The sequence below is a fragment of the Mytilus edulis genome, chromosome 1, assembly GCF_963676685.1.
Source record: "Mytilus edulis chromosome 1, xbMytEdul2.2, whole genome shotgun sequence".
In the NCBI taxonomy this organism is placed as follows: Eukaryota; Metazoa; Mollusca; class Bivalvia; order Mytilida; family Mytilidae; genus Mytilus; species Mytilus edulis.
In genome coordinates this window covers 125,015,149-125,035,814 of record NC_092344.1, presented here as the reverse complement: position 1 = coordinate 125,035,814, position 20,666 = coordinate 125,015,149, and the positions used below count along the sequence as shown (strand labels likewise).

At 32.8% G+C, this 20,666-nt stretch overlaps 1 protein-coding gene across 2 annotated transcripts in view; it reads right to left on the bottom strand.

Annotated features, from left to right (window-relative positions):
* The window catches only part of LOC139518820 (mucolipin-3-like), a 36,277-nt gene that overhangs the window by 10,468 nt on the left and 5,143 nt on the right, over positions 1-20,666 (bottom strand). The window contains exons 5-13 of one of the 2 annotated variants that reach the window (XM_071310417.1): positions 19,615-19,729; positions 17,820-17,916; positions 17,234-17,330; positions 16,413-16,531; positions 13,394-13,543; positions 12,944-12,970; positions 2,256-2,369; positions 1,868-1,990; positions 203-409 (exon numbers count right to left, since the gene is read on the bottom strand). In XM_071310417.1, the coding sequence (XP_071166518.1) occupies positions 203-409; positions 1,868-1,990; positions 2,256-2,369; positions 12,944-12,970; positions 13,394-13,543; positions 16,413-16,531; positions 17,234-17,330; positions 17,820-17,916; positions 19,615-19,729 (1,049 nt within the window). The remainder of the gene's footprint in view (positions 1-202; positions 410-1,867; positions 1,991-2,255; positions 2,370-12,943; positions 12,971-13,393; positions 13,544-16,412; positions 16,532-17,233; positions 17,331-17,819; positions 17,917-19,614; positions 19,730-20,666) is intronic. The other variant, XR_011663463.1, reaches the window with a different exon arrangement.

The following is a 20,666-nucleotide window of genomic DNA, read 5'->3' as shown; positions in this document are numbered from 1 at the left end:
ATTGCTTGCACTTAATATTGCGATTTTGTCATTTAAGAATTAAAAGTGATTTTTATTTTTACGATTTTGAGAAAATCCTGTTTAGTTCATATAAAACATTTCAAAATGCCAGTTTTAAATATTGTGTTTACAACTCATTTTTCCCAATAATAAAAACCTCTCAATAATTTCTGAATTTACAGTATATAGCCTCAATAATTACCTTTATAGTTTCATATGTATCCAGAATAACAGCAATAAACAAATTCAAAACACAATAAATAAACAGTGAAATAAATATATACAGGTAGATCCGACTGAAATACCACACCACCATGTTCTTTGTCATTGTGGCCGAAAATGTCACAAACATATCATCCCCATTGATTAATGAATATAAACACTCGGAGGATGTACTCAGATGACGGAACTGAAATAAAGAAATCAAATAAAATGTCATAAATATAATATTTTTTAATTAAACACTCATATAGAAGGAATGAACAGAGAAACATACATTGATTCATGATTTTACAAAATACTACATAAATATACCAAATTAATGAAAGTCACCAAGGGTATCACCAGCCCAGTAGTCAGCACTTCGGTGTTGACATAAATATCAATTATATGGTCATTTTTATAATTTTCCTGATTACAAAACTTTGATTTTTTTTGAAAAATTAAGGATTTTCTTATCACAGAAATAAATTACAGTAACCGAATTTGGCACAACGTTTTGGAATTTTGGTTTTCAATGCTCTTCAACTTTGTACTTGTTTGGGTTTACAACTATTTTGATCTGAGCGTCACTGATGAGTCTTATGTAGACGAAACGCGCATCTGGCGTATTAAATTATAATCTTGGTAACTTTGATAACTATTGTAAACATTTATTTCAAAAGAAGAATTTGAAAAAAAGATGTGTCTGTAGGACTCACACTATCATATGTCCTTGTTTAATGAAATTTGAAATCAAGGTCCATAAATAAAGATTTGGCATAACAATTAAAAGTTTACCTTATAGTGAACATGTGTACTAATTTTTCAAGTTCATGCAATTAAATTTACAACCAACCCTACTGCAGCGGCAGTGTAGATTTCTCATAGTTCATTAAGGTCAAACATTGCAGAATCTAGCTTTATGATATATTAAATATTTCTCATCATTTATATAAATTAAATATTTTCCAGTAAAATCTTAGCAAACAGACAATAATAAATGATCAAATCAAATTACTATTAATAAGTCCAGTCCAAATAAAACATATCCACGGACACAATACCCACAATTATGTGGTATGGTCCTAGATCAACCCATCCATATATCCTAACTTACCTTAATGTGGAATGGTCCATGTACAACCCATCCACATATATATCCTAACTTACCTTAATGTGGTATGGTCCAAGTACAACCCATCCATATATCCTAACTTACCTTTATGTAGTATGGTCCAAGTAAACTAATTCATATATCCTAACTTACCTTTATGTGGTATGGTCCAAGTACAACCCATCCATATATCCTAACTTACCTTTATGTAGTATGGTCCAAGTAAACTAATTCATATATATATCCTAACTTACCTTTATGTGGTATGGTCCAAGTACAACCCATCCATATATCCTAACTTACCTTTATGTGGTATGGTCCAAGTACAACCCATCCATATATCCTAACTTACCTTTATGTAGCATGGTCCAAGTACAACCCATCCACATATATATCCTAACTTACCTTAATGTGGTATGGTCCAAGTACAACCCATCCATATATCCTAACATACCTTAATGTGGTATGGTCCAAGTACAACCCATCAATATATCCTAACTTACCTTTATGTAGTATGGTCCAAGTACAGCCCATCAATATGTCTTAACTTACCTTAATGTGGTATGGTCCAAGTACAACCCATCCACAAAACATGAAACCTACATACAACATCAGAGCTCCAACCAAAAATCTCATCATATTTGGAAATGCTTTCTTTAAAACAATACTGAGAATCTAAAAAGGAATTAAATAAAAATATAATGAATGCAATAATATATAAATACATTAATCTTAATATGTAACTAAGAACAAATCAATTTTTAAACACACAAATCTACCTTATTACCTCATTTTATTATCTATAATGATGTTTATTCTGTTAAGCCTTAGTGTTTTAAAAATCCTAGATATCTGACTGCCCCATACCTACTGATAACTTATATCAAACATTTTGAAGAATCCTTGATACCTGACTGTCCCATATCTATCTATAACTTACATTAAATGTTTTGAAGAATCCCAGATATCTAAGGACCCCTAACCATACCAGTATACTACCAGTTCCCAGAAACAAGCTACAGTTATCATAATTCTCTGAGGTACTCTGTGCATTCTGAAGATAAATAAACATTCAATAAAAAATTTGTCAAAACTAAGTCTGTCACATGTTAGTTTTTAAACCAATGTGGATTATACCTTATGAATGTTTGTTTTATGAAAGATCTACAAAACAACTCTGTACAAGCATATATTATAACTTTAAATTGTGAGAACTAAATCTGTAAAACAAGAACATGTGACCTAAGGAAACCATACCCTGATATTACATTGTCATTTCCATCTTCTGTGAACTACAAAAATTGGGTTAAAACCTAAATTTGGAATTTATTTTTAAAAGTTCACATCATATTGAACAAGTATACTTATTTTGTTGATGTGATTGAAACTTCAAGGTGAAATACTTTAATCCAAAACTTAAACCTGATATGGTATGGACAGATGGACATACAAACCAACTCACAAACAGGAACAAATCATGCACCACTAATATCAGAGCATAAATTCTTTTACATATTTATATACAGTGAGCTGTTTAAAATTCTTTGGCTAATCTATTCCTAAAAGACTAGCATACTTTCAATGTTAAAACATGCAATGCTGAAAAAAAATTCCAAACCCAAATATCAAACATGATTTCAAATGAATATAAGTGTTGACAATGCTGGTGATGACTTTTCATTTAGTTAAAATAAGAGACAAACCAGTCTGTACCAGTACTATCCCCACTGTCATAAAATTGAGAATGGAAATGGGGAATGTGTCAAAGAGACAACAACCCGACCATAGAAAAAACAACAGCAGAAGGTCATCAACAGGTCTTCAATGTACCGAGAAATTCCTGCACCCGGAGGCGTCCTTCAGCTGGCCCCTAAACAAATATATACTAGTTCAGTGATAATGAACGTCATACTAATTTCCAAATTGTACACAAGAAACTAAAATTAAAATAATACAAGACTAACAAAGGCCAGAGGCTTCTGACTTAGGACAGGCGCGAAAATGTGACGGGGTCAAACATGTTTATGAGATCTCAACCCTCCCCCTATACCTCTAGCCAATGTGGAAAAGTAAACTCATAACAATACGCACATTAAAATTCAGTCATGCCTACATTAACTTTACTGTAGAAGAAAAATAGAAGTAGGATATAGTTAAATGAGACAGCAACCAATACACCCATCATGATAATCGTCATGAAACAGATTCTCCTTTTTTAGCTCACCTGGCCCAAAGGGCCAAGTGAGCTTTTCCCATCACTTTGCGTCCGTCGTCCGTCATCCGTCGTCGTCGTCCGTCGTCGTTAATAATCTTCTCCTCTGAAACTACTGGGCCAAATTAAACCAAACTTGGCCACAATCATCATTGGGGTATCTAGTTTAAAAAATGTGTGGCGTGACCCGGCCAACCAACCAAGATGGCCCCAACAGCTAAAAATAGAACATAGGGGTAAAATTCAGTTTTTGGTTTATAACTCAAAAACCAAAGCATTTAGAGCAAATCTGACATGAAGTAAAATTGATTATCAGGTCAAGATCTATCTGCCCTGAAATTTACAGATGAATCAGACAACCTGTTGTTGGGTTGCTGCCCCTGAATTGGTAATTTTCAGGAAATTTTGCTGTTTTTGGTTATTATCTTGAATATTATTATAGATAGAGATAAACTGTAAACAGCAATAATGTTCTTCAAAGTAAGATTTACAAATAAGTCAACATAACTGAAATGGTCAGTTGACCCCCTTTAGGAGTTATTGCCCTTTATAGTCAATTTTTAACCATTTTTCGTAAATCTTAGTAATCTATTACAAAAATCTTCTCCTCTGAAACTACTGGGCCAAATTAAACCAAACTTGGCCACAATCATCATTGGGGTATCTAGTTTAAAAAATATGTGGCGTGACCCGGCCAACCAACCAAGATGGCCACCACAGCTAAAAATAGAACATAGGGGTAAAATTCAGTTTTTGGCTTATAACTCAAAAACCAAAGCATTGAGAGCAAATCTGACATGAATTAAAATTGATTATCAGGTCAACATCTATCTGCCCTGAAATTTTCAGATGAATCGGACAACCTGTTGTTGGGTTGCTGCCCCTGAATTGGTAATTTTAAGGAAATTTTGCTGTTTTTGGTTATTATCTTGAATATTATTATAGATAGACATAAACTGTAAACAGCAATAATGTTCTTCAAAGTAAGATTTACAAATAAGTCAACATAACTGAAATGGTCAGTTGACCCCCTTTAGGAGTTATTGCCCTTTATAGTCAATTTTGAACCATTTTTCGTAAATCTTTTACAAAAATCTTCTCCTCTGAAACTACTGGGCCAAGTTCATTATAAATAGAGATAATTGTAAGCAGCAAGAATGTTCAGTAAAGTAAGATTTACAAACACATCATCATCACCAAAACACAATTTTGTCATGAATCCATCTGTGTCCTTTGTTTAATATTCACATAGACCAAGGTGAGCGACACAGGCTCTTTAGAGCCTCTAGTTTTAAATACCAGTTATATTTTCATGCTCTTATTTTTTCATCTCTTATTTAACTTACAAGCCAAATGAAAAGGTTCATCATCAAATGCATTGTTAACACTATATACTTTACATAAACAGGTTCTTAAAATGTCAGCAACCCACATTTTTGGCAATTATTCTATACTTATTTTAATATATCGATGATGCCTTTTTATATAAAAGCCCGCAGGTACTTGTTTAGCATTTCTACCTTATTCTTAAATTTCATGCTTTATCTACTTACCAATAACTTAATGAAAATAAACAGAAAGCAAGAATTAGTGAGGCGTTTGTAATCCATCACTGACCAAATTTCTTGTTACTTCATGAAGACAAATAGTTCACAGTTTGTTTCTTACACTTTTCATTGATCCAAGTTTATTTTTTTCCTTTTTTGAATACTGTAAACCAACTTATTTTAGCAAGTGATTTTATTGTCGCAACTTTCACCAGTAGAAAAATAACATGAAATTGTCCCAAATATGTTAAATTTGGATCCTCACTTAGTCAATTCCATCAAGAACATTTTAAAATCATGAAATCAGATCATTGTGAAGTGGGCTAAAATTTACAAAGATCATATCTTAGGGAACAGGTGTACAAAGTTTAAAGTTGATTGGACTTCCTAGATCAAAAACCTTTAACCTGAAGCATGACAGACGGTTGGACAAACAGATGAACAGATGCACGGACGTACATACCGAAAAACATAATGCAGGCTAAATTTGTGTGATTTTGCTTCTGATAATTGACAACTAGCAATTCAAAATAATAAGTCTATGATAAGTGAACAACTGTGATCAGTGTTTAGAGAAGATTGTGCTAAGCACATAATGAGGCAGTTGAATTGCAAGCAAGTAAATCAATCTATATAAATGTCCTATTTGACCTGGAATATTAATTCAGTCCATTGTTGTAAGTTCAAAATTGTTCAAGTTGATAGGCAAACACATAAATAAGAGAAATAGAGCTATGTTTGTATAGATTTTCTTTTAAAATGTTAACATTTACAATCTGATTAAACCAAAATTAGAGACTTTAGTGAAATTTGACAAAATCATACAGATTTCAATTTGTATGATTTTAATTCAAGCCTAGAATACATTGAGTGTATACTTTGACAAACTAAATATTCAAGTCAGAAACGTAAAATATTATAATAAAATGTAGTTTTAAATCATCTTGCTTCTCGGTGCATGTACTTTTCATTACCAGTCAAAAAATAATAATCAATGGAGATTGACATGTTTTTATTTGAATTTTTCTAGAAATCAAAATGTGTGTCATCAAGAGAAGCCTGTTAACTTGTAAATTTCTAAATTTGTTTTCAAATTCAGATTTTATGAATGAAGTTTTCTACTTACCACCTGAGAAATATACATACGGATATTACTTTCCTTACCAGTCCAGACTTCGCAATTAAAATAAAACATCTAGATGACGGAGATACTTCCAACCGGAACTACGTCACCTACATGCTTTACTCTACCTGTACCCCAGTTTTGTTTTTTCTCTTTTTTTCAGTAACCTTATTACTACTATAGAAAATTACGTGGGGAGGTTGGGTGGGTAATTATCAGGTGGTAAGTAGAAAACTTCATTCATAAAATCTGAATTTGAAAACAAATTTAGAATTTCATTTCATTCATTTTCTACTTACCACCTGAGAAATATACATACGGATAGATTACAAAGCCTTACCTCTCTGGTGGTAGGGTAATTTTCTATGGCTCTGCGTCTCTTCATCCTGGGTATAATCTTTACTTTATACCACTTGTTCATTTTTAAAAACATTCTTCTGTACACTATACAATATTTACAATGTCTTTATTTTTTTCTTCTTTTCTTTAGTCTTTTTATCTTTTTTTTTTTTTTTTTTTTTTTTTCGAACTGCACATTACAGTTAAAAATATATCAGTCTTTTTGATGATTTTAAAAACAATCTGTTATATACACATCAGGATAAAACCTTAACATCTACATTTCTCAAATAAAACTTGATGAAAGTTGTATCAGTAGACCAGTCAGCGGACTCTAAAATACTCTTCATACTAGCCCCATTAAATAAGGCCCATGAAGGTCCAATTGCTCTCGTACTGTGAGCTTTAACTTTAAAATCTGTATTTTCATATGCCATTTTGATGGTATTCACTAACCATCTAGAAATTGTTTGTGATGTAACCGGTTTGAATGGTTTAACCGTTGACAAGAAAAGTTTTCCTTCATCTTTCCTTGTTTCTTCTGTACGTTTCAAATAAATCGCAATGGCTCTTTTAGGATCCAATTTTTTATTGTGTTCAAAGTAAGGCACAAAAATTTTAGTTCCATAATGATTTGGTCTATCTTGTTTTGATAAACCTGGTCTCAAGAAAACAAGTCCTTTCTTCTGAACATTCACAGACCCCTCTCCTATCCTCAATGCTTGTAAGTCTGAGCACTTCCTGTACGTTGTGATTGCTGTAAGAAAAACTACTTTATAAGTTAAGCATTTAATATCAGCTTTCAATAAAGGTTCAAAAGGAGACTTTTGCAACATGTCCAACACTTTTTGTAAATCCCATTCTGGGACTAAATTTACTTTAGGAGGTCTAGAATTGAAAACCCCTTTATGGTGACTTGAATAACACCGGTATCACTCAGATTACAATTCTACCTTGACAGGTAAGTTTGTATTTAGCCTATAAAATACTTATTTAGCCTTGAGAATTGAAAGGTCAGTTTATCCCATTGATACAATAGAAGTTTACCTATAAGGGTCAGAATGGGGTTTACAGAATAGAGAATAAATGTAATAGCAACAAAAAAATAGAGAATAGAGAAAATGAACAACAAAATAAAGAATAGAGAATAATGGGGTGCAAAAGTATAAAGAATAACTGTGCAAAATAAAAAGGAAACTTAGGTAACTGTAATGCAATACCGATAATATAAAGATCAATGTGCATAATTGATAAATAATCTTGTAACAGAAAGACTATATAGTAAAATCATTTTCATGAGAATTTGCTTTACAGAATGAGAGTTATTTTTAAGGCTATTGAAAGAAAAATGCCCTAAAAATTTAAAGAATACAGACATTAAAAAACCCATGCAGGTCCTCATGTCATTTACATTGTCAAAATATAGGACACGTCTAGTCAAACTGGTTTTAAACTAGACATCTAGTCAAACTGGTTTGGTATAGCTGACTGTTTCTTGCCCTAGATGTCTATTTCACAGTGACCTTATGTGTTTGTGCTAAGAGTACATTGTACTGTCAAATTCATTGATTTTCTGTTGGGATATGACCTACATTGTAAACATGCAAAATAGTGGCTTGAGATTTCAACTGATATTAGTATAATAAATTAAAATTTGGAATATTATATCCTGGTTGATGATGGTTTTTTTTGGGACCAAGATGTTTTCTTCATTCTTGTTCACATTATGATTATTTTAACCTTCAACATTGTTCAATGCACATTTACAGATAGAAAAAATTTCAGCTCTCATTTAAAATATTTTGCAACTTAATAATAATCTGTCAGATTTGGTGTAAACAAAAAACAAGACAGTGTTATAAGATAACCTGCAAGCATTGTCTATTTCTATAACAGTCAAGCAGATAGTTTTTTTTTTATATCTGAAAAAAACCTACCATGTAAAGAAATATGCAAATAAAAGGCCTAAAATAACCCCTAAAATTCAACATTAACAGATTTTTAACAATTAAATCAAGATGCACAAAGTTTTAAGTATTGGTCAGAATATATGGTTCTTTTGTACTTTAACAATATCACAATAACAATAAAGTGACCTTAATTTTGGACAAGGTAAATGGCATGAAGCCAAATTTATCAACCTCTATTGTATGAATGGGAAACTGACCTTTCAATTCTCAAGGCTAAATAAGTATTTTATAGGCTAAATACAAACTTACCTGTCAAGGTAGAATTGTAATCTGAGTGATACCTGTGTTATTCAAGTCACCATAAGTAGTCTAATAATATAGGGATGTTGCCCAATTGGAACATTATCTATTGGAGATAGCAATGACGATAACATTGACCTATAACCTGCTATAGTACGGTATTGTAAACCTGAAGTGTACAAATGAGATAAAAAATCTGCACATTCTGCTAAAGTAGCTGCATAGGGATCTTTTTCCCGTTCACTACACCAACTATGAAATCTTTTGAATTTACAAGCATAGTCTTGCCGTGTGCCCGATCTCCATGATGCTCTGAGAAGCTTTCTAGTTTCTCTTGAAAATCCCTTATTTCTGAAATTTTTGTGGAGAGCAGCCAGGCTGTTAGCGTGAACACTTCGGGATTTGGATGGTAAATGTTTGTTTTTGGTTGATACAGAAGATTTTGCCTTATTGGTAGTTTTATTGGACTTGCTACTGATTTTTGAAGAAGCTCCGTGTACCAATGTCTTCTTGGCCACATTGGAGCTATCAGAATTAGTCGACAATTGAATTGACTCATGTGTTTTAGTACTTTTGGAATTAGACATATTGGTGGAAATGCATATGCCCACATTTTTTCCCATGATATCGACAGAGCATCTACTGCTAGAGCACTGGGGTGAGGTATCCAAGCACAAAACACTGGTCTCTTGTGATTGTGTACCGAGGCAAACAAATCTATTGTTGGTTCTCCCCACATTGCAAACACTGATTGAACTATCTGATTGTTCAGTGTCCACTCTGTGGGTTGTATTTTGTTTTGAGACAGATGATATGCCAGAACGTTTAATTTCCCCGCTATGTGAGCTGCTCTGAATGTCAGATTGTTCTGAATAGCCATTTTCATTAGACACCATGTCTTGTAACAAAGGTGTATGGACTTGGTGCCCCCCTGTTTGTTTACATATTGAACGACTGTTGTGTTGTCGCATTTGAGTAGCACATTTTGATTTTGTAATTGTGGTAGGAAATGTTGTACTGTTCGAATTACAGCTTCCAATTCCAAGAGATTTATGTGTTGTTTCTGTTCTTGAACAGACCAAAAACCTTGAAAAATCTGATTGTTCATGTGACCCCCAAACCCTGTCTTTGAAGCATCTGTTGTTATTGTGAGGGTTGCTGACCACTGGTGTAATGATTTGCCCTTGGTAGTGTTTGCTCTGTCCAACCACCAATTCAAATGATCTTTTAGGTGTTGAGTAAATGGAATTTGATAAGTGAGATCTCTGGTGGATGGTTTCCAGAAATGAAGTAGATGTAATTGGATAGGCCTCATATAAAGGCGTGCATTGGGGATCAATTCTATGCAAGACGCTATCAAACCCAACAACATTAGATAATCTCTTGCCGTATTGTGTCCCTTCATTAGGCTTATCACTAACATTTCTAACTTTAAAATTCTTTCTATAGTTGGAGAAACTATCTCCTTCTTGAAATTGAACAATGCCCCTATGTAAGTGATCTCTTGTGATGGGATAAGAGAAGATTTTTGAAGATTTACTATAAATCCCAAATTTATCAGAAGATTGAGTGTTTTCTCTCTGTCTGAAATTAGCATTTTCTCTTGAGCATTCACTAGCAACCAATCGTCCAAATAAGTTGCTAGGCTTATGTTTTGGATTCTCAGATGAGCTGCTACTACAGTAACTATTTTAGTGAACACTCGAGGTGCTTGAGAAGGACCGAAACACAGAGCTACAAATTGGTAACATTTGCCTTGTATGCAAAAACGTAGAAATTTTCTGTGTGTTTTGTGAACCGGAATATGGAGATATGCATCTTTCAGATCGAGAGACAACGCCCAGTCTTGGGGCTTTACTAGATTCAATACTTTTGTTAAAGTGTCCATTTTGAAATGTTGCTTCCTCAGATACTGGTTGAGAGGTTTCAAGTTTATCACAGGTCTTAAATCGCCTGTTTTCTTGGGCACCAGAAAAAGTGTACTGTGAAAACCTTGATGTATCTCTGCTTGAGGTACAATCTCTATTGCATTTTTTTCTATTAAATCTTCTACCTCTGCTAAAATAATAGGTAGATTCCTCGCATTGACAGAAGTGTGTTTTATACCTGTCAAGTGAGGAGTTTCTTGAAATTCTAATTTCAAACCCTCTTGTAAAGTTTTCAGTACCCATTGATCGTCTGTTATTGATTCCCATTCCTGAATAAAATGTTTTAACCTCCCTCCCACTGGTATCTGAGGCAACAACATTAGATTTTTGGCGTCAGGAACTATACTTTTTCTTTACATTAGAGAAAGAACTTACCCATGGTTTGGTAGCTTGCGTCTGTTTACCAGATGACTTGAACTCCCAAAAGTTCTTCTTTGGTATCTTAAAGTTACTGTCAAATTTAGGCTTTTTTACAAATGATGACTCTGAAGTAACTGTAGCCGTTGGTTTTCTTTTACCTAACTGTGAACCAACTGAAACTCTTCTATTATCAGGCAAAACTTCAGCTAATTGTTTATTTCTGTCAGTTTTCTCTTTCATTTTGGTATCAAACTGAGAACCAAATATACCATCTGCTGTTAATGGTAAAGTCACAATTGTGTTAGCATAGTCTCTTAGTTCATTTAGACCTGTATCATACATGGTAGCACGACGACATATCATGTGGTGAAAAGCTCCAGATCTCGCAGTCTGATCTAAGCTTTTGGTTGACAAAGCAAATATGTCTCTTACATTTTGAATTGCACTATCTAAATTTGGTGAATCAGATGTTAAATTATCCAATAAATTTCCACTTGCTTGTTGCAAATAACAGGTTGTGATCAATCCCATGCGGGCTGCAACTTGACCCTGATTAGCTAACCTTTCAAGTGACTTTAAGTTCTTAGTAAATAAACTTGGGACTCTGCCAAAAGCAGCCTTTGGCCCATATCTTTTCATCAGTAAACTTTCTACTGTATTGTCCATTGTCACTACATTAAAGTATTCTTGACAACTTGTATCTATTGGGAAACTTAGTCTATAATTTTCCTTATAACTAGTGATTTTGTGAGGAGTCTCTGATCTCCAAGAACCACGTAAAACATCAATTTGGTTTTGTTCTAACACTAAACCAGTTTTCTCAGTCTTTAACGAAGTATAAGCATCTAGACCAAACTTGTCACCTAGTGTATGACTCACAGAATTATCTTGCTTCTCTGTTTCACAAGATTTCTCATTTCTGTTACCTAAATATTTCTGGAACCTGTCATGTTCACCAGATTTAACTAACACTGATCTACTGTCACAAGTATTGACATCTTCATGATCAGAATTTCTAGAATTCTCAGAGCCCTCTGCACTGAATAAAAAGCCACTATTTTGACGTTCCGAATCCGAAATTCGAACAGATAGTGTGTCAATATCATCACCGCTATTTTGGTGCTCATTAATAGCACTATTCAACGGGATAAGAGGTCTGCGAGCAGCACTAAATGCCTCGACTGTGACCGTATTTTGATACTCATGTTCTGACCTTGGAACTTCATTTCCGGTGTCAGTACGCTTGTCTTGAAGTAAATCTAATAATTTACCCATTTTATCATTTATAGAATTGACTTGCTTGTCCTGTTGTTCAATTCTTGCTATCATACGACTTTCTAAGTCTGACAAATTGTCTTTCTTGCTACGAGAAGAAGTACGTTTCTTACCTTTCTTCCCGGGAGCGGAAGTGACTTTGTCGGAGGCCATTGTATTATCCTCTAACACAGAAGAAGTGTCTTCCTCGACATAGGCATCCGAGCCTTCACTTCTCATTATCTTAAACTTTTATAATTAAATAACTTTGAAAATATTTTTTAACGTCTGAACTCTTCGGCGCAAAAAATAAAACTGGGGTACAGGTAGAGTAAAGCATGTAGGTGACGTAGTTCCGGTTGGAAGTATCTCCGTCATCTAGATGTTTTATTTTAATTGCGAAGTCTGGACTGGTAAGGAAAGTAATATCCGTATGTATATTTCTCAGGTGGTAAGTAGAAAATGAATGAAATGAAATTTCTACCTAGCCATGATTCCTCAATAATGGTCAATGAATCATAATTTGAAATTTTAGCTGGAAATAGGGGCCATTTTGGGGACTTATTGAACCTACTGGTTTGCAAAATGGATACCATTACTAAATTTCGGGGTAACCATGGGGATGGGTGCTGGAGGCAGGAATTTGTCAACTCACCACATCATAATCCTCATCAAATAATTCCTAACCAAAAATAAGGTGCATTTACATAGCTAGTTCTGGATGTGAACAATTTGTAACTTAATGTTTCTTTAATATTCAGTGGAACATATTTCACTTATACTCATAGCAATGAAGAAATGTTCAAATAAGTTGAAATTAAATTGATATTATGAATTTAAACACTAAAGAATGTCACACAAAGAAATAATTCCAATATTTTGTATCTGTACTGATGGCATTTCATTCTGTTTTTAAACTTCACAGTTACAGTCTTTTGTCAAAGAAATGTTTCGAATAAAAAAGAGAAATCTATTTTGTATATTATTCAGGAAAATCAATTTCTCTAAGGAAACATCTTCTCTGTAATCTTCAATAATAAATAAATGTTACCTTATTCTCAATGATAAATAAATGTACCTAATTCTCAATGATAAATAAATGTACCTTATTCTCAATCTGTATCTTGAATGAACTTCCAACAATGGTGAAGATATCATTGAGGACAATGGCAACGTACCATAGGTTTAAAAACTCAAATTTATCTGATCGTGATAGGTCTTTACGATAAACTTTTTTGAAGTGGACTATTGTCTTCTGCAACACAAAACATTTTAAATATAGGATGATTTCAATGCATGATAAAAGATAAAGAGCAACTATGAAGTCGTTAGTTTTCTTGTTTGAATAATTTTACATTTGTGATTTAGGGGCCTTTTGTAGCTGACTATGCAGTATGGGCTTTGCTCATTGTTGAAGACCATACAGTGACCTATAGCTGTTTATTTGTGTCATTTTGTCTCTTGTGGAGAGTTGTCTCATCAGCAATCATACCACATCTTCTTTTTTATAATTTGAAGAACAATCAAAGACTATGATTTAGGGAGCCCACCAACAGCTATATCCTCAGCCCCCAAAAAAGTCCTCCTTACCTATTTTGAAAATTGATGAAATAAGAATCTCATATATTTTTTTTGTTTGGCCTTATTTACTCATAAACAAGAATGTGTCCATAGTACATGGATACCCCATCCGCAATATCATTTTCTATGTTCAATGGACCGTGAAAATGGGGGAAAATCTCTAATTTGGCATTAAAATTAGAAAGATTATAGGGAACATGTATACTATGTTTCAAGCTGATAGGACTACATCAAAAACTACTTCGACCAAAAACTTTAACCTTAAGTGGGACAGAGGGACGAACGAACGAGGGAACGAACAAACAGACAGACAAACAAACGGACAGACACACAAACAGACAGACACACAGACCAGAAAACATAATGCCCATAAATGGGGCATAAAAATGTAATCCTGCATTAAAGATCATTAAACATGGGGTATTTGTTTTACTGATGAACCAATTTCGAGGAATAACAAAATCATTCCCTACTTCACAAAGTTATAATTGTATGCAGCAGGGCTCACACTACTTCAGAATCATAGGAAGAAGTGACTTCTCTTTTTGAAACTGATAGTGAGAAGTGCACCTTCGCACACTGCGCTACAATGTTTGGATTTTACTATAGTATGAAGGGTCATATGTAAATAATGTTCTTTTTATATAATTCAATTCATATCTGAGTGGTTGTTGTTTGTTTATGTGTTACATATTTGTTTTTCTTTCATTTTTTTATATAAATAAGGCCGTTAGTTTTCTTGGGCTTTGCTCTTTGTGGAAAGCCATACGGTGACCTATAGTTGTTAATTTCTGGGTCATTTTGGTCTCTTTTGGAGAGTTGTCTCATTGGCAATCATACCACATCTTCTTTTTTATAATTAATGTAACAGTTCAATTTCAGAATTGTTTAAGTTAATTAGATTCTTGTGAGAAACTACCAACTTAATATTTAGCACTAAAAAGATTTTTTTTTTATGTCAAAAAGGTAAAGAAAATATAATATATCATAACAATTCAATTAAAAAACTATCCTGTTTTTCATGATTATGAATTCAGAGTTTCTCATCAAAAGATATACAATGTTTATAAGCTGGGCCATAATATATTGATATTAGTAAAATAGACAATGAGTTGAGGAACTTTCAGCAATATTTTGTAACAATCCATTTCTATGGAATTATATACATTAATCAAGTAGATCTAACTTAAAGTCTGTTAATGCGCGTGGAATGCATTATTTTTCCTCTGGAGGTTAATATTCTTCTCTCAGGTGTTACATTCATGCATCTGTAGTACTTATTGTAAAAATACATATTTCATTCATAGCTGGTTCATTTCCGATCTGTAGTAAACAGTCAATGGCGGCCAAAGAAAATTTACAAAAATAAATGATGTTTGACAAACTATCTGGAAAGGGATATGACGTTTTTAATGCAATACAAGGATCAAACAGTTACTGTAGGCAACTTTTATCACGTTAAAATGACATAACAAACTTATTTTGACGCCAAAAGTTAGAGTGATGTATGCTCATGAGTAACAAGTACCGAAAGTGCAGGAAGTGATAAAAAGTTTGTCTTTTTATTAAAAAACCTGCAGCGCACTGTAAAGTAAATTCTTAAACCTCTTTTCTTACGAAAATGAATCATTTTGGTCTGAATTTCTTACATTTCCAATACATAATTGATGTTTCATCGACTTGTTAAAAATTCAAAATGTCTAATGACGAAAGAGATTGAAAGCGAGTATGGTGAACAACAGGGTGACTAGATTTTCCTTTTGACTTCGGGCAAAGAGAAGTGACGGAGAGAAAAGCAACTTTTTCGCCCTAATGGACTGCTAGCATGTGCCCTGATGCAGTTTTTAATATTATAACCAAAAAAAAAACAAGTGAAACTGCGAGCTACTGCTCACTGATGATACCCCCGCCGCAAGTGGATAATATTAATAGTGTAAAAATATGCAAGTGTTCGGTAAACAGGAAGTTGTCGAGTGATGAATCTGAAAAGGCATCACACGGTATAGCTGACTTATAAAAATCCTGAAACCAAATTTCAGAAATCCTTGTATTATAGTTCCGGAGAAAAATGTGACGAAAATTTTTAACTTGGTTATCATGTGTAAAATCATACAAGTGTTCGGTAAACAGGAAGTAGTCGAGTGATGAATCTGAAAACGCATCACACGGTATAGCTGACTTATATAAATCCTGAAACCAAATTTCAGAAATCCTTGTATTGTAGTTCCTGAGAAAAATGTGACGAAAATTTTCAACTTGGCTATCATGTGTAAAATCAGACAAGTGTTCGGTAAACAGGAGGTTGTCAAGTGATGAATCTGAAAACACATCACACGGTATGGCTGACATATATAAATGTTGATACCAAATTACAAAAAGGGTGGATGTGTAGTTCCTGAGAAAAATGTGACGAAAGTTTCATGGGACGGACTGACTGACGGATGGACGGACTGATGGACGGACTGACGGACGGACTGAGAGACAGAGGTAAAACAGTATACCCCCCTTTTTTAAAGCGGGGGTATAAAAATAGAATATTTTACCTGTTTAAGTTTGTGTCCTCTGTACAAAGACCTCAAACACAGAACTGCAGAGAGAACACTCACACATATAACAAAGATATCATACAGTGTATTCGTAAGTCTCTCCTGCTTTTCTTCTTCTGAAAATATGCAGAAAACGTGGTAAGTGTGGAAACACATTAATGTCTTGTCTGAGGAAAGCATTGACACATCATGAAACAGTTAGAGACAGAAAATACATATTGATGTTACAGACAAGTGTGTACACACAGAAAATACATATTGATGTTACAGACAAGTGTGTACACACAGAAAATACATATTGATGTTACAGACAAGTGTGTACACACAGAAAATACATATTGATGTTACAGACAAGTGTGTACACACAGAACAATAACATAAAACAAGGATAATATATTGTATTCATCTCATATAAATATAAATTGGGTTCTGTTTCTCTAAACAAAGCAATGTATCATTCAATATAAATTGATATGCCATTTCATGATAATATTAAAATACAAACATCTGTTCTTTGTTGTTTTGTTTTTGTTTAACTTCATTTTAAGACATATATGTAATTTATTCTTATATCTAAATTAACAACAAACAAATCTAGTCATTCATTGTATGTTATGCAGTAATAACTGTATATCTTTGAAATATTGCACCCATTTATCAATAAGATTGTTGATATACAAGCAACAATGCAAGATTAAGCAATACAAGCCCATAAAGTTGCTAAATTCAAAATTTAACGGTATTTAGACTACTAATAAGGTCACATTTAAGATGAAAGCATTATAAACATTTCTGAGTATTATATCTATAACACTAACCTCCATAATTATAATGTCCATGACATGTTCTCTCTTCTAATTCTGTGTCTAAATCCAATAACATCTGTCCATCTCTATTAGAGTCATCAAATACTATCTTTAAAATATAAGCTCAATCATTTGTATCATTTCAGAAATGAGATACAATGTCGATTCATTATTATTTGTTGGTAGATAATTGTTTGCAGATTTTGTGAGTTAAAAAAAAACTGAGTTTAATTTCATGTAGGCTTGCATTTAGTATTTGTTACAACCAGAAAATCAAGTATCCCCCAAAAATAAAATGTTTACTCGATCCATAAAATGATTCCACAGTATATCTCCGTTCATAATGGAAAAACCTCCTGAATGAACATTATATCTAACTAATCTAATTCAAAATACATAGAAATTTAAGCTGGATCAACACAGAACATTTATGTATTAATATACCAACAAATTCTTATATTTTTCAAGTTGGTTACTGATAACATGGACACCACTAACAAAATGGGAGACATAATTATTTATTATTATAAGTCCATCCCAACAGGAAAAAAACTTTGAACTTTCTGAAGATAAGCCTTAGTGTTAAAATTATATTCACCTGCCCATGGACTATAAAACATTCAGGTGCCACCTTTCTTCCTTCTGCATTCAGTCTGTAGGACTTTATTTTGAATTTCAGGGTCAACTTGATAATCCTTAAAATGTCCAGATGAAAACAGGTTTAAAATTTATATTCAAAATGTGTAAAAGATTGGAGATACAGACACAGTTTCACATTCCGAGTTTACTTTTTCTAGATCAATTACTCTGTTTTTTTTGTTGATTAGTGACAGGAAAATTACCTGTGAAATAGATAGTGAAATAGATATGTTTTGTTGTTTTCTGACAGGACAAATTACCTGTGAAATAGATATGTTTTATCTATGTTTTGTTGTTTTGTGACAGGACACATTACCTGTGAAATAGATATGTTTTGTTGTTTTGTGGCAGGACAATTTACCTGTGAAATAGATATGTTTTATTGTTTTGTGACAGGACAATTTACCTGTGAAGTAGATATGTTTTGTTGTTTTCTGACAGGACACAATACCTGTGAAATAGATATGTTTTGTTGTTTTGTAACAGGACATATTACCTGTGAAATAGATATGTTTTGTTGTTTTCTGACAGGACACAATACCTGTGAAAAAGATATGTTTTCTTGTTTTGTGACAGGACACATTACCTGTGAAATAGATATGTTTTGTTGTTTTCTGACAGGACACATTACCTGTGAAAAAGATATGTTTTATTGTTTTGTGACAGGACAAATTACCTGTGAAGTAGATATGTTTTGTTGTTTTCTGACAGGAAAAATTACCTGTGAAATAGATATGTTTTGTTGTTTTGTGACAGGACACATTACCTGTGAAATAGATATGTTTTGTTGTTTTGTAACAGGACATATTACCTGTGAAATAGATATGTTTTGTTGTTTTCTGACAGGACACATTACCTGTGAAATAGATATGTTTTGTTGTTTTGTAACAGGACATATTACCTGTGAAATAGATATGTTTTGTTGTTTTCTGACAGGACACATTACCTGTGAAATAGATATGTTTTATTGTTTTCTGACAGGACACATTACCTGTGAAATAGATATGTTTTGTTGTTTTGTAACAGGACATATTACCTGTGAAAAAGATATGTTTTCTTGTTTTGTGACAGGACACATTTCCTGTGAAATAGATTTGTTTTGTTGTTTTGTGACAGGACACATTACCTGTGAAATAGATATGTTTTGTTGTTTTGTTACAGAACAAATTACCTGTGAAATAGATATGTTTTGTTGTTTTGTTACAGAACAAATTACCTGTGAAATAGATATGTTATGTTGTTTTGTAACAGGACATATTACCTGTGAAATAGATATGTTTTATTGTTTTGTGACAAGACACATTACCTGTGAAATAGATATGTTTTGTTGTTTTCTGACAGGACACAATACCTGTGAAAAAGATATGTTTTATTGTTTTGTGACAGGACACATTACCTGTGAAATAGATATGTTTTGTTGTTTTCTGACAGGACACATTACCTGTGAAAAAGATATGTTTTATTGTTTTGTGACAGGACACATTACCTGTGAAATAGATAAGTTTTATTGTTTTGTGACAGGACAAATTACCTGTGAAAAAACGTGTTTTGTTATTTTGTGACAGGAAAAATAACCTGTGAAATATAAATATTTTGTTTGTTTTGTGACAAGATATATTACCTGTGAAATAGATATGTTATGTTGTTTTGTGACATGAAAAAATACCTGTGAAATGGATATGTTTTTAAGATTGTGACGGGTAATACCTTTGGAATAGACACTTTGTATAATTTTGAGACATGGTATATATTACCTGTGAAATAAATTAGTTTTGTTGTTTTGAGTTAGATATTCCTTGATATCATATCTATCCTGTGTCTTCCCTGTTGTTTTATTTAATTCTTGTACTGGATACACAGATACACAATCTGAAATTAAAGACATAGGTATAAAATCTCCATACTCTAGATACACAAAAACAATCTGAAATAAACGATAAAGCTATAAAATAACCAGGTTCTGAATACAAAATAACACAACTTAAATTAACAATAAAACTATAAAATAACCAGGCTTTGAATACACAAAAACACAATCTTAAATTAACGATAAAACTATAAAATATAAACACAATCTGAAATTAATAATATAGCTATAAAATCGCCATACTCTAGATACACAGATACACAATCTTAAATTAGTGATATAACTATAAAATATAAACACAATCTGAAATTAATGATAAAACTGAAAATAACCATGCTCTGAAATTAATCCTATAACTATAAAACAACCAAGCCCTCCAGTTTTTTTTATGTAATTGCAGTGTACTTTAGCTAAACATCATTTTGAAGATCAATTTAAGCAGAAATGATAAAAATTTGAAATGAAAGGGTTTCAGCCCAGGTTGTGAAAAAAATCCATTGATGATCACAAGCTGGCCATGATGTTATGTGTTGTACGTTTGCAATCACATTATCCATCAGCTGTCTTTCTACCTTCTATAGTTTAATTTCTAACTTGATTTCCAAAAAAAAAAAAAATCAATTTTGATTTGGGGATGTACAGCGGATGGGCATTCGGGCCAAGCAGTGTCCATGCATTTACTCATCAACAATCGACCAAAGCTTTGCAAATTTTAATGTTTTTTCTGATGACAGAATGGAGGTCAAGTTATTGACAATTTTGACATTGACCATTCATGAGTTGTGATTAAGAAAAATAGTGTTTCCAGTTGTTTCTGTGCTATAACACATAAACCCTTCAACAAAAGCTTTAAAATTTTAATATGTTGTTACTAATGACAAAACTTAGGTCAAGTTTGATATTAATGATTTTCACTTTTACCGTTCAGGATTTATGGTC